The sequence below is a fragment of the Lissotriton vulgaris genome, chromosome 4_1 (genome assembly GCF_964263255.1).
Source record: "Lissotriton vulgaris chromosome 4_1, aLisVul1.2, whole genome shotgun sequence".
NCBI classification, from domain to species: domain Eukaryota; kingdom Metazoa; phylum Chordata; class Amphibia; order Caudata; family Salamandridae; genus Lissotriton; species Lissotriton vulgaris.
Genome location: NC_141691.1, coordinates 17,113,570 through 17,128,194, shown reverse-complemented (window position 1 = coordinate 17,128,194; position 14,625 = coordinate 17,113,570). Strand labels below are relative to the sequence as shown.

The window sequence follows — 14,625 nt, the reverse complement described above, 5'->3', positions numbered from 1 at the left end:
TGCAGTCAGGACCAGGCGCTTTTCCCCTTGGGATGGCTTTCAGGACTGCTTCAACTTCTTTGGCCGAGAACACAAGTGTATCAAAGGTTAGGGGCCAACTAATGGAATCATGCGTGGTACTGTGGCATCTAAATTGTTCCTCAAAGTGGGACACCCATTTCTGTTGTTCAACGGATGCCGGGCTTGGGCGATCGTCCTGTGACTGACCCCACCTAAGAAGGTGCCAGAACTGCTGTAGGTTCCTAGAGCCACAGGCCTCAGCTAATGATGTCCAACGCTCGTCATCCCATGCGGTTTTAGCATGGCGTTTGGCTTCATTATACGCCTTACTACTTGTTTTAATTAGGGCTGGGTTCTTGGATTTTAAAGCTTTAAACAGATCTGAATGGGACTCTCGGCAAGCTTCGTTGTACCAGTTTGCGGGTTTCTTGACCTTCCCTCTACCCTTATTGGCTACAAATTTAACAAACAGTGATTTTAAGGACAAAAACAGGCTAGCATGAATGTCTGTGATATTTTAGTTCATCGTTTCCTGGTTTTCACAGTTGTCAATTTCTATCAGTGAATTGGAAACCAGGGTTCTGATCTTTTTGCGTGCTTCCCCGTCTACAGAAACCTTTGGCCAGCGCACCCTCCTCATGTCGTTTGTAAGTACGACGGCCTCCTGTATAGGATTAGGCTGTCGTTCAATCGGCCCTGCAAAGCTAAAATCCTTCAGTTCCGCAATGAGTGGTTCGTGGTCACTTTCTGGACGTGGCTTAACTATCATATCCAATACCATGGGCCACATTTTGATGTCAACTAGGATGTAATCGATGCGACTGCTATGTCTGCCATTGAAAAAAGTGTGATTACCCTTCCTGTCCGAACTTACACGTCCGTTTAAGGCACGCAACCCCCAGTTCAGGCAGAGACCTTTAATATATGTGGCAGCTTGGGACCACTTAATGATCGGGGGTAAATCAAGTTGAGGGATCCCCCAGGTCAGATCCTCTGCTTCAGTTAATAACCCATCCTCTTTACTTAAAGGTTCAAAACAAGTATTAAGGTCACCCATAACAACCACATGGCCTGTTATTGGAGTAGAACTTAAGAAATCATCCAAACAAGTAAGGGTGGTTGAAACTCTGCCACCCGCAATTCCTCTAGCATATACATTGATCAGCAGTATATCCAATCCACTTTTTGTTTTCATACTAACTATCAATATATCAGGACAGTCAATAAAGATTTCCTTAACAGATACACCTGCAACTTGACGAACCCAAGTTGTGAGGCCACCCATGGCCCAACCTCTTTGACCCCTAACTGCTAGTTTATTAAAATTCAAGAAACCTGGAAAATACACTGGTATGGTTGCCCAGGTCTCCTGAAAAGACCAAACATCGCCTTGTCGGATGAAATCAGCCCAATCAGAAATGCATATACAAGATTCAATTCCCGCAACGTTCCAACATCCCATAGTAGTACCCTTTTTACATACTTGATCACACATTTTTGTTATGTCTAAAGGGTGGGGTTCGTTGGACTGGGGAGAGGATTCTTCAAGCACGGGTGCAACTGTGATCATACCTTCCATTGGCAAACATATTGACCCAGCCTGAGTAGTCGACTCAGGGTTTACGCCCACACTAGTGACATCCATGAAAGACAATGAGGTGGGTACCAGAGCTGGTATATCTGGCTCTCCTGAGTAAACCATACACCCCTCCACACAATAACAATGTTGGTCTTCAAAACTTTCAACAATGCTTAGCGGGTTACACAGGTCATCGCCATCCCCCAAACACTCAGAATTAGATTCATCATCCCTTGTCGAAAAAGCTGGTCAATCGTTAGTCGACAGCCTAGATAGTGGGTCATATAGGTTTCTCAGCGGAATATTCCAAAACTCTTTAGGCTGAGTGAACCTATTTGGATAATGATGTGCTGGGTAGAAACTTGGGGGCTGTTGTATCTGTGGGAAAACAGGTGTGGTGGGAACCATTGGATACAGAGACTTATTAGAGAATGGCAGGTCCAATAAGGCTGGGGGACCAATGGGCTGGGGCTTGATCTTAGCCCAACCCGGCGTTTGTACGGGACAGTTGTAGCTAGATTGAATGTAGGAGCGATACTGTGCCTCAGGGTTAAATTGGGGACCATGGAAGCTAGGTGTAAAGTTGGACCATCTGAGGAAGCTTTTAGTGTTTTTGTTGTTTTTAGCAGGAGGTTGATCTGTTTGGTTGATCAGGGTCTCAGGATAGAAATAGCTAAGGTTCCTCGTGGAGATCCCTCCCTCATTTCTTCCCACATACCAATCTGTGAGATGGGATACTACTCTATGGTCCCTAAAATTAATAATCACTATATCCCCCTCTATGTCCTTGGGGCGTACCCCCACCCACTGACATCTTCTGACCGAAACAATATCCCCATTTAGATGAACAGGAAGGGGTCTATTTGTTTTCAGCCAAAAGATGACTTTGTTTTTTAAACTTTCATTATTGTCCCTGTCCCCTTCCGCAACTGGTGGCACACCCGTCATAACAATAACATAGTTCATGGAATCCGGGGGCAGGTCTACATTTTTCCTCCGAGGTAGGGGTTTAGAAGATTTACTATTAGAGTTAGCGGGTTTACCCATCCCGTTCTTTGTCTGTGGCACTACTCCCTTTGCAGGTGGTTTGTTGGCGACCACCCTAGGATTTGCTTTGGCAGTGCTGGCTGCTCTGGGAGGTTTAACAGCCAAAGCCAATGCTTTATTTGAGGTAGTGACTGCATTGGTTGTACTTTTAGGATGTTGGCTGGTGGTAGTAATTATATTGCCAGCAACATGGGTTGTACCAGGAGGTTTAATGGATGGACCCTTGTCCTTATCAGTGCTAGGGGAATGTGTTGGCTCAATGGTCGCAAGTAGGCGGTCCAATTTGTCACCCATTGTCCTAACACGCTCCAACAAGGGTAACATGTATGATTTAATAAGCTTCTCTATAATGAAATAGGACACCTCATTAAACCCTTCGATAGCTAACTCAGGAGTTACCAAGTCCTGTATGTCTGGTGGCGGTAACTCTGCATTGGGTGGAATCAATATCTCAGAGTTTGGTTTGGGTAGAGACGGTGGTGGTGTCTGACAGCTTTGGCCTTTCCTTTTTACCCCGCCCTTTCTCCTTTTTTTCCTAGGTGGAGAACGCACAACCCTCTTGGCCTTGTCAGGCTTGGTTCTAGAGTTACACACACTCATTGGAGGTATACTCTCGCCTGGGTCAGTACAAACCAGTGACAGGTTGGGCGACATAGGACGAGGTTCTGAATCCGTGATTTGGATATCGGGGATATTTGTTTCAACAAAACTAGAATGATCAATAGGGGGACAAACTAAGTGTCCTCCGCTGGTAGCACTGGCACATGGCGGGGAAATAATTGGGAACCTAAATATACCGGGGGTTTGGTTGATATCAGTAACATCATCCTCAATAGAGCTCAGCCCTTGGGCAGCCGTTTCTTGGGTGAGGTTTGAGACTGATAGTATGGGCAGTGGAATTTTCTTTAATTGCTCAATTCAGCGTCGACGCTCAGCTCTTCTCTCTGCAAGGAGTAGATCCATATCTACTTCCTTGGTGGATTTCTTAAATAATTTATCAAGTGGGCCAAGTACAGAAATACCCACGCCTGGGGGAGCAGAATGACTCATATCCAGACAGGACAAACTATGCTTTCGTAACCCGAAATTACAGACTTAGTACACTACTGTCAGGAAGCAGAGCAGTGGTCAAAGAAGGAGAATACAAATACAAAATGACAGTAACCTGGCCCAGCCCGGCCTCCTGCGGCCCCGGACGGCCACAGACGGTCCCGCCCTTGTCCCGGGCTTCTCCCGCGCGCTCCCGCGCAGCGCCAGTCGCAATCTCCTTTATAGTTGTTGCAAAGGTGGGAGGATTTTTGGGGGCGGGGCGATGAGGGAGAGCGGCCCAGGTGGAGCGGGCGCGGGATGACCTGAGACTCCTGGGAGATGGAGTCCCAGCCCTTGTGCTCGCAGACGTCAGCCCCTAGGACGCCCCAGTCAGCAGCTCCCAGGTGAAGGAAAGCGCCTCACAGTGATGCGGGGCCCGCGCAGCGGGTACCGCGAGGCGTGGAGTTGAATGTGGCAAAAATCCACTGAAATGCAGGGACGGCAAAAACAAGCAGCAATAACGTCCCTTTTTAGAGTAGGCACAGGGGTGAGAATTATCGAGTCCGCTGACCCTGGTCCACAACCCTGCAGCATCGGGAATTAAACCCTGGTTCATGGGCCGTCCTCTGCTCCCGGGTCTGCCACCTCTAACCAGTGAGCCACACCACTCCAGTTCTTAAAGTACTGCGTGGAATCCCTAGCGTTTTGCGTGATTGACACCATAATTTGGGTGTCATCCGCATAAGACAAAACTTCCAAACCAAAAGACTTCACCACCCCTGTCAGAGGGGCCACATAGATATTAAATAAAGTGGGGCTCAGGGAGGAGCCCTGAGGCACGCCGCAGACAAGGGGGATAGACTCCGAGTAGAAGCTTCCCAATTTGACTATTTGGGACCGCTCTTCCAGGAAGGAAGTCAAAAGATCCAAAGCCAATCCCCTGACCCCTATCTCCCTGAGACGCCCACCAGTCTCTGGGGAGACAGGGGATCGAATGCTGCAGTGAGGTCAAGTAGCATCAAGAGAGTGGTATGACCTGCATCCACCGGCACTTGAATTTTATCCAAAACTGCAGTGAGGGCAGTCTCCGTGCAATGGAACCTTCTAAAGCCATGTTGAGAGCTATCCAAAATCTGATCTTCCCTAATTACATTTGTTAATGCTAATGTATCTAGTAATGTCATTACTAGTAATTATAATTCATTGTTTTAAATGTATTGGATTCATTGATAATTGATTATGTATAATTCTTTGCATTTCATGTTATATTTGAATTGTTAATGCAGACAGATATGCAATACACTGAGGCATCCCACATCAGAACTAGCTGAGTACAAATGAAATAGAACTTCATAAAATCGAGAAACACTGGCGCAAACTTATTACATGAAATGTCTCCCTAAAAGCCAAGGAGCATTGTTTAAACCGCGCCTCCAACATGAATAAAGATATCTTTAAAATGGTAATGGTGCTTCAGGAGGTTGTCACAAAGATGTTTTTCCTTCATTTAATTTATGCAAGCAGCTCTTTTCTTTTTCATTGAAAAGATTGCAAGTTTACACACGACAATGAAGCTGAAATAAAAATTGGACCCCTGCTAAAACAGGAACCTTCGTGTAGATTACACTCTCTGGGTGACATCTCTCTCCGCATCCCTCTGGTTGGCAAGTTATAGCCCCCCATACCCTGTGTACCAGTTAACTTTATTGAAATGGGTCTGTTACACCTCCACCCAGCACTGCATGGAGAGGTCTGGTCACCAACATGTTCTGCGATCCACGCGGTTAACGTTGCTCTCCCCCTTGAGGTGACCACAACTTTAGAGACATAGGGCCTCATGTGGGGCATGGTGTCCATTTTCATGTCTCTGGGCACTGCATGTTGAGGTCTGGTCACCAACAAGTTCTGTTATCCACGCGGTTCATGTAGCTCTTCCCCTTGAGGTAACCCTCAACCCTGTTGGTGGGGACATGGGGACTCACGCGGAGCACGGTGTCCATTATCATGTCTCTGGGCACTGCGTGTTGAGGTCTGGCCACCAACAAGTTCTGTTATCCACGCGGTTCATGTAGCTCTTCCCCTTGAGGTAACCCTCAACCCTGTTGGTGGGGACATGGGGCCTCATGCGGAGCACAGTGTCCGTTATCATGCCTCTGGGCACTGCGTGTTGAGGTCTGGCCACCAACATGTTCTGTTATCCACGCGGTTCACGTAGCTCTTCCCCTTGAGGTGACCCTCAACCCTATTGGTGGGGACATGGGGCCTCATGCGGAGCACAGTGTCCATTATCATGCCTCTGGGCACTGCGTGTTGAGGTCTGGCCGCCAACATGTTCTGTTAGCCACGCGGTTCACATGGCGCTTCCCCTTGAGGTGACCCTTATTGCTGCTGGTGGGGACATGGAGCCTCATGCGGAGCACGGTGTCCATCATCATGTCTCTGTGCAGTTTGTGCAGCTCTCCTTCTGCCCTGAACATACAAGGTCTCATATAAGTTCTTGGTAAGACTCTTGTCACCGCTCTCTCTGCCCAGATGTAACAGATGGGCACATACTACCAACTGGGCTTCAGAATTCTAAAAACACTCAGCTGTTAGTTGCTGCACCCAACACATATCTTACCTCACTTGTGTTTGGACCAACCTCTGAAAAGGAAGCCAGGCGTCATTTCCACTGTGGACCTCTGGGTGTCTCCATTAGAGGAATCATGATGTGTTCTCCATAGGAAAACTGAAACAGAAGAGGTGACAATGGCTGATGGACCCGTGTTGTAGATTACTGCAGAAAACTACACATGTTTCCTAAAGTTCAGAAACATTTCTTGCTGGATATTGCAGGAAACTAAGTACGTGACTTCTAAAGTTGAAAAACATTCGTTGTTGACTTTCTGCGAAAATACAAAGTTGTGACCACAAATGCATATAAATATATCTTGGAAATTTGTTGTTGAAAATGTGAGAAGATAATACATGAAAAAGTTATTGGATTAATGCCTGAATGAGAAAATAAATGACTGAATGACTGGCAGGACTGTGACTGAGGTAGAAAGTGCCCCCCCGCCCCAGATGAATGTAGTGAGGGCTCCATTTACATGACACAAATTAGAATAATGGCTGGTATAGGCCAGTGCTCCAACATTCCAATGATTTTTTGTCGCTGTGAACAACGGCTTCAGGGAGCCCGAGAGGATTTCAATCCCCTCACGCTTCCCGAAGCCTTTGTTTAATTTGTTAGAAAATTCTGTCCTTTAGTGGCAGAATGTTCTAATAGCCTTATAGCCCTTCGTAGAAGGGCTATACCGGCTATTAAAGTCATGCTGTCTTGTTAAAGTCCCTCGCCTTCAGGTCGGGCCTTTAATAGCCATTGTAGCCCATTACAGCGGGCTATAAGGCTATATTCTTCAGAATTCCAGAGCTGAGAAGTAATTTTCGCCCATCCGGAATTAAAATAAATCCCACAACATGGTGGCTTCCTCTGGTCAGTGGGAGCCAGACTCCCTCAGTGTGGAGGCTGGTGAGACCGCTGCGACCCCGACCCCTCTCGGACTCCGAGCCCGGGGGAGAGGTCAAAGCAAGGCACTATGGAGACCCACTTCTGGGATAAGAGTGCTAAGGCTAGCTAAGGTAGGACAGGAGAGAGAATCTGGACTAAGAGGGAGGCAGTGCCGATGCGTGGTACCAGCGCTTGATTTGTGAGAGTCTTGTACAGAGGCTTCCATTGGGGGTTCCTCATGAAAAGAGGGTTCAACTGAGGAGGAAGACAAGCCACGCAGACTCAAGGACCTTTCAGGGTGAGACTTTTGCAGAGGCTTGCATTGGGGGGCTGCTCATGAAAAGAGGGTTCAACTGAGGAGGAAGAGCAGCTCACAGACTCAAGGAACCTTGTACGGTCAGTCTTGTATGGAGGCTTGCATTGGGGGGCTGCTCATTACAAAAGGGTTCAACTGAGGAGGAAGCTTAGACGGTGAAGAGAAGCTGCGCAGACTCAAGAACCTTGTGAAGTCAGGCTTGAAAATGATTGATTTGTGAGGAGAATCAAAAGCTGTTGAGGGTTCACTTCCCGAAGAGTAGCTTTGCTCCATTTCTTTTATTCAGTGGTCTCAAAGGGGGACTCAAATTCTGTGCAGTGTTCTTCTTGCTCATCTGGGGCTTTGCCATCTGAGGACGATGCTGTGGATGTGAGCGGATTCTTTTAGCAGGTCATACGTCAGCATTTTTTAGTCCTTTGCTTGCCCCATTTCCATCGTCCTATGACCACACATTGTGTCTGTGGAAAGTGCTACAATGCAGTAATTGTATATTTCTAAGCTTGGAACTGAATGTGGGATACAGAACAGGTATTCATAATTGTACGAGGAATATTGGGATTTATTCATGTTACTAATTCAGCCCTACTGTCATTACTCAAGGAAAATTTTAATTTTAAAAACAGCAAACTTTACAAAAATTAAATAATTAATGCTGTTTAACAACAATCTCATTTACTATATCATTGGGACAGTGAAACATCACTTTTTTCCCACTAAGTTGATGAGACTTTCTTTCTGTTTGTCTCACTTTGTCTGTCTTATGATTCAAATAATTATGCTTGGGAACAAGATGAGCGGTTTACAAGCTTCAGTCAGCTGCTAACTGTCAACAAATAAGGGATTAATTATATGTGAGCTTTGCAGCACATGAGTATTAAAACTTATGTATTTCTATTCTTTGACAATTTGCAATTTAAATTTTACAGTATAAATGCACAGGCCATAGGAGACCAGCTTGTCATTTTGTATCATCAAGAATGGCGTCTTCTTCTGCCCTGCAAGCGCTCCATGACCAGCGTCTGGATCCCAGGGCCATGCTTGATACGTACTCAGGAGAGCATTCAGGCTTTAAAGAAGACTCTGTGAAATGGATATTCACTCGATTACACAAAACCTTCTGTTCAGGTGAGTGGCCCTTCCAATCCATCACACCCTTATGTGAGTTGTATCTATTCTCTAAACTTATAGTGCGTCCTGGAGTAGCACTGCTCTTGAGAACACATGCTGGCATTCATTGAACCCTTCAACATCCTGATGAAAATAGATTTAATTTGGGAGTCACAGTTTTTCCCAAGTCTGGTTTCCTGACGGAAAGATATAGGGCCTCATTGGGATGTCGGTCGGAAAGCATTCAACCGACTCGGTCTCAGAATGGTTTGCGACCCAATCGGACTCGGGGAGTCCGACCAACCAATTACGATGGTTTTGAACACGGCTCGGTTGGACTCCCATTAATTTCAATGGGAGCCTGTGTTCCATCCGACTACACTGGCTCCCGTTTAAAAATGGGGTAGATGCAGAAAACCGTGCACCCTGTGGTGAGCACCCAATGGTGCCTGCCACACTGTGCCTGGTTTGGAAGAGGGGACCCATGGGTAGCTCCATGGCAGAGGTGTACCCCAGGCCCCCACAGCCCAGTATTCTAGCCATAGAGCTAATGAATGAGTCCGGGAGGGGGCCCCTCTATGTCTTTTACAAGGGGGACCCTCAAGTTTTGCTACGCGGGCCCCACAGGCCCCATTCACTGGTGCCAGGTGAAGGGAGCCTGCTAAGGGTTCCCAAAGTCAGGTTCTGGCAGCCGATCCGTGACAGACAGACCAATTTGGAAAGGATGTCCGAAACCAATATCATAATCCCTTGGTCAGAAAGAAGGTCTGTAGACCTGTACGAGTGTGCTTCAATCTACTCGGTTCCTCCAAATGCTGTTCGGAAGGGAGTCAGAACCGAGTCGGAATGGCACAACGATTTGAGAACATTGTAATCGGTCAGTTGGAAAGGTGGGTTCCGAATCGGATTTGTACGAACCAAATGCCATTTGGAGCCTATTCAACAGACATCATAATTGGCCCCATAATGTGTATATTAATTACTTGTCTCTTAATCTTGTCATTGGTGAGATTAGTATGATGCGAATATAATAAAAAACAGGAAAAGGAAGCTGGAAGCACAAGTTTCCCCACCTTCCTCTTTGTGACATTAGTAGATGAATATGATGACTATGAACCCAAACCATAAATAATGCACTGACCTCTTTATGAAGGATCATCTATAATCACACCTAAGACCCCATAAACAATCAAACCTGGCATATTAAATGTACCTGGATAGCTTCAGCAACAGGAATCATTTGAAAAAGTTTCAAAAACACAAAACCAACTAGGGGTGCGTAAAATGTTTAGCTCCACTGATGGAGATTGTACAGTTTATGCCACTGCTTGTCAGCAGAAGTAGCTCAGTATGCCGATTTATGCATGCTTGAGGTACTCCGCTGAATATCACTTTGTTCTCATGAAACTCCACCGAGTGAAACTCTGCAAGCTCCAACCATCCCTAAAACAACACATGAGTGTGCAAAATAAACTGCCGATGGCACAGTGATAGAAAAATACTGGAATAAAATCCAGTAAAACTTGCAGTGAGAGATCTGTGGACAACCCATTCACCTGCAGCATCAAAACAAACCTGAAGGTGTATCAGCCATATTTGTAATTGTGACACGTATGTTTAACTTTACCAGTCTAGGCAAATCCAGAAAACCCTCAGCTATATGTTGTGTAACGGTAACAGTGACTCGGGGTCCGATGTATAATTTAGTGGTTGCACCGTCCTCCGCCAGCATGACTGAGTAAATGAGTCTGTCCAATGGCTAAATCTTTAAATATCCATTCGGTTTGCAAAGATTTCAAGCATTGACAGGAACCAGAGTTGAGGAGGTTTGTGCAGTGTATTATACCTTTGCCGTAAGGCTCCATCAAACATGGTGGAGCCGTACAGCAAGGTTAGAATTTTTATTTATTTTGAAAGTAAAATCTAAAACTGGATTTTCTTTATGAAATAAAATAATGCTCCACGCCTTAGGAGTTTACTCCCATGGTGAGGGGGTGCATTGAGCACCTTTCAGTGCCGCTTGCCGCTTCCTGGCAGTAACTCGCATTGAAAATGGCTGATGTCTGTCCACCTAAAATCCGTGGGTGGACATACGGCCAATTCTCTGATGGCATATACAGCCTGATTCATGAAGCGAAATAGCGCCTGCAATGGCTGCGAAAACGCAATTGCGGGTGCAAAACACGGAATCGGCATTCAAGTACGAAATAGCGAAATCGCTAAAAAATAATAGCGATTGGAATAGCGATTACGCTGTAATAGTCGCAGACTCCGGGAAGTCGAGCATTAGCGATACAGAAATAGCGACCAACCACGGAATCTGCGAAATGATTAGCGAAACGCAATATTGTCTCAATCGGCATTCATGAAAGAAATACATTAGCGAAAAAGCGCTAAATCGCACGTTTGCGCGGCGCAATTTAAGGACAACTCAAAGCAGGTGGTAACCATAAAAGCCATGATGAAGCAAAATTTGAAAAACTGTTAGCCAATCACCAACAGGTCCAGGCCTGACGTATCACACATAAGGACATTCAGCAGCAGCATTAGGCGTTCCACAATGCCTGGGATGTACATGGTGGTGAGGCGGCGAAGGCTACAGCGAGCAGCACGGAGGAGACGCATGAGGCAGGCAAGGATTTACCGGCAGCGGGTCACCTTGCTGGGCCAAACCAGAGAACAGATTTATGCAAAATACAGGCTGAATGGGGAAATGATCACCTGGCTGATACAAGAACTCGACCCCATCATGCAGCACCCAACAAGGCGAAACAATTCTGTGCCCACAAATGTGCAGGTATTGTGCAGCCTGCACCTCCTGGCCTCCGGCAGTTTCCAGGGCATAGTAGCCGCTGCTGGGGGGATATCCCAGCCCACCATGTCACGCTGCCTCCACACTTTTGTTGACGCCATGCTCAGCCAGCTCCACCGGCACATCACATTTCCCACGAGCCAACAGGAATTGGACCTCACTAAACTACAATTTTATAATGTTGCCCATTTTCCCCATGTCCTCGGCTGCATAGACTGTACCCACGTCGCCATCTGCCCACCAGCTGGCACGGAGTATATGTACCGCAACAGGAAGTCCTACCACTCCCTCAACATACAGATGGTCTGCAATGCCAAGACCATCATCACTGACATTGTGGCCCAGTACCCAGGGAGTACCCATGACTCCTTTATCTTCAGGCACAGCGGACTCCACACACGACTGATCAGGGGAGAGTATGGGGAAGGACACCTACTTGGTAAGTACACTTTGTCGACAATGTCACATTGCTATGAAGTAACTGCGCTGCACAGGCAATCAACATCTGCTCCTCTCATTCAGGTGACAGTGGCTACGCCCTACGGGAATACCTCCTGACCCCTTACCTCAACCCTGCCACACCTCAGCAACGGCGCTACAATGTTGTGCACATCCGGACAAGGAACTGTATTGAAAGGACATTTGGCCTGCTCAAGAGCAGGTTCCGTATACTGCACAAGACAGGTGGGGCCATGTATTACAGTCCTGCAGCGTGCTGCCGCATTGTGGCTGTCTGTGCAATGCTTCATAACATTGCAACCAAGCGCCGGATACCAGTTGACATCTCAGGCAGTGAATCTGAGGGGGACGACTGGCCACCAGCACATGCGCACCATGCACGCGGGGAGAACCCAGCTGAAGGCCACAGACGTCGCAACCACATCACAGCTAACAATTTCTAGCCCACCCCCTTCCCCCACCCCACATATCACAATTGCATGCAAAATGTAATGATTACACAAGGCGAATGTGTGCAGCAAAATAAATGTATTTGTTTTAATCACAAGATAAAATGGTCATGGTAACAACTATTTTCAAAATCCAGTATTCCAGCATACTGCATGTAAAGGTTCATGGCAGGCTTAGCTTCAGCCTGCGCCTGTGTCCCTGACACAATGTCATTGGTGCCTCCGGCGCACATTTCCCAGGCGCCTGTGAGGCTCTTCCTCATCCTGGGCAGCTGGACCAGGCGTAGCCCTGGTGCTGAGCCTAGGTGGGGGGGCCTGTGTGGCAGAGTTGCTGCTCACGCTGGAGGCAGCCTCACTCGCATCATCTCCCCCTACGATGGCCGGTAGCACAGGTGTAAGCAGTGGGATCACGGCGGTGGTCAAGTGCTCCAGCACCCGGGTAATCTCCTCGCAGCACTGGACCAGTTGGTGCTGCTGGATCAGAGAGCGCCGCGACAGCTGGGTGGTGGCATTTGCTGCCACATCATTTGAGCGACTATAGGTTGACAGCTGGCTCAACAGCTGATGGTGGCGCCTGCTTGCAACACTGCGCTGCTTCACCAGCGCTGCAGTATTGGCCTCCATTGCCCCCGTCATGCGCTCCATGGCCGCCGTCATGCGGTCCACCCGCTCGCCGACTCCCGCCACATTGCGGCCGATCTTATGCATCTGGAGCTGGATGGCTCCTTGCTGCTGCGACTGGCGCTGGTGTAAACGGAGCATTCGCCGCTCCACGCTCATGCAGGCATGGAGATGCCCATTGCCCCTCCTGCTGTTCGGCCGCTGTGTAGCGGATGTGGCTGGCCCAGATCGTGTTGGACGAGCTGCAGGTGTTGTAGCAGCTGGTGTTGCAGGTGCGGCATGCACTGGAGGCACATTGGTGGGGGGCCTGGCCTTGGCAGCCGGTGGGCCTGCAGATGTTGCAGCAGGTAAGGTGGGGGCCCTGGCCTTGGCAGCCGGTGGGCCTGCAGATGTTGCAGCAGGTAAGGTGGGGGCCCTGGCCTTGGCAGCCGGTGGGCCTGCAGATGTTGCAGCAGGTAAGGTGGGGGCCCTGGCCTTGCCAGCCGGTGGGCCTGCAGATGTTGCAGCAGGTAAGGTGGGGGGCCTGGCTGCTGGTGTTGGCGCAGGGGCTGGTGGCTGGGTAGCGGGTAGGGATTCCTCCTCCTGGGCCTCCTCAACGATCATCAGCCTCTCGCTGTCACTGCTATCATCCGCACCTGTGAGGGTAAGTGGATACTCATTAGGTGCATGTGACTGTCAGACGTGCAGATGTTACATGCATGCTGGGTGACATTCCCTGGATGGCTGTGGATTTGCGCACTTAGGAACCTTTCTGGCCGCATTGTGGTACAACTACATTGTGGACATACTACGTCTCCCACAATGCCTCAGGGCATTTCCTGATGCACAACATAGGCATGATTAAGGGCCAATGAGTGAGCCTATTTGGTCAGGGACGGTCATAGGGGACAGGGTCGCAGTCGCATGCCACTTACCTTGGGTGTCCTGGGTGGGGCGGGAGGAGTCCAGAGTGGTCACGCCAACACACGCCTCCCTCTCCAAGGTGTCCTCTACCTGGTCCTCCAGGGGGGTGTTGGGTGGGACAGTCGGTCCACCACCTCCAGTACCTGATGCCTCACCAAGGCGCTCCGCCACCTTCTCCTTGGCACGCCCTCGGAGGTCGTACCAGCGCTTTTTCAGCTCCTCCAACGACCTGTCCGCAACGCCCACAGAGTTGGCGCTGGAGGCAATCCCCCCCCAGATCCTCCGCTTCTCCTGTTCTGGGACCCTCCTGGAGTTGGCACCAAAGAGCTGGTCGTGTTTGGCCACCACCCCTTCTATAAGGTTCTCCAGCTCCTGCTGGGAGAACTTTAGTTTGCGCTTGCGGCCAGCGCTGTTGCTGGGGCCAGGCAGAGGTTCGTCGGACATGGCGGTCGCTATTTCGGCCGGGTCAGGAGTCGCTAACGGAGGTTTAGCGGCAGCTTTCCGTCGTGTACACTCGAATGATAGCGTCACTGTGGTGTTTGGGGGTGGGATTTGGCTGCTTCCTGGTTGTGATGTCATCACGGTGCTCGGAATGCGTCTTCCAGATCCCGCGAGAATGCGACTCGCAATCCCGATTGCACGGGATTGCGAGTCGCAATCCCGATCGCTGGTGGCCGGAAATAGCGATTATTCTGCGTTTTTTGTAGGTCGCTAACGGCTTTAGCGCCCGCGTGCGAGTCGCTATTTTTTCCCCGAAAAGTACATGAATGCCGTTTTGCGTTTTCTCAATAGCGAGTCGCTATTATTCGCTAT

The 14,625-nt window shown here is 48.7% G+C and overlaps 1 protein-coding gene and 1 long non-coding RNA gene across 2 annotated transcripts in view; one reads left to right on the top strand and one right to left on the bottom strand.

Moving 5' to 3' along the window:
- Positions 1-14,625, bottom strand: part of LOC147718234 (uncharacterized) — a 136,953-nt gene that overhangs the window by 109,437 nt on the left and 12,891 nt on the right. The window contains exon 2 of the long non-coding RNA XR_015295282.1: positions 6,276-6,383. This is a non-coding gene — a long non-coding RNA (uncharacterized LOC147718234). The remainder of the gene's footprint in view (positions 1-6,275; positions 6,384-14,625) is intronic.
- LOC147718233 (indolethylamine N-methyltransferase-like) overlaps positions 8,425-14,625 on the top strand; it is a 94,099-nt gene continuing 87,898 nt past the window's right edge. Inside the window, exon 1 of the mRNA XM_086918239.1 lies at positions 8,425-8,586. Coding sequence (XP_086774365.1) covers positions 8,439-8,586 — 148 coding nt within the window. The 5' untranslated portion in view covers positions 8,425-8,438. The remainder of the gene's footprint in view (positions 8,587-14,625) is intronic.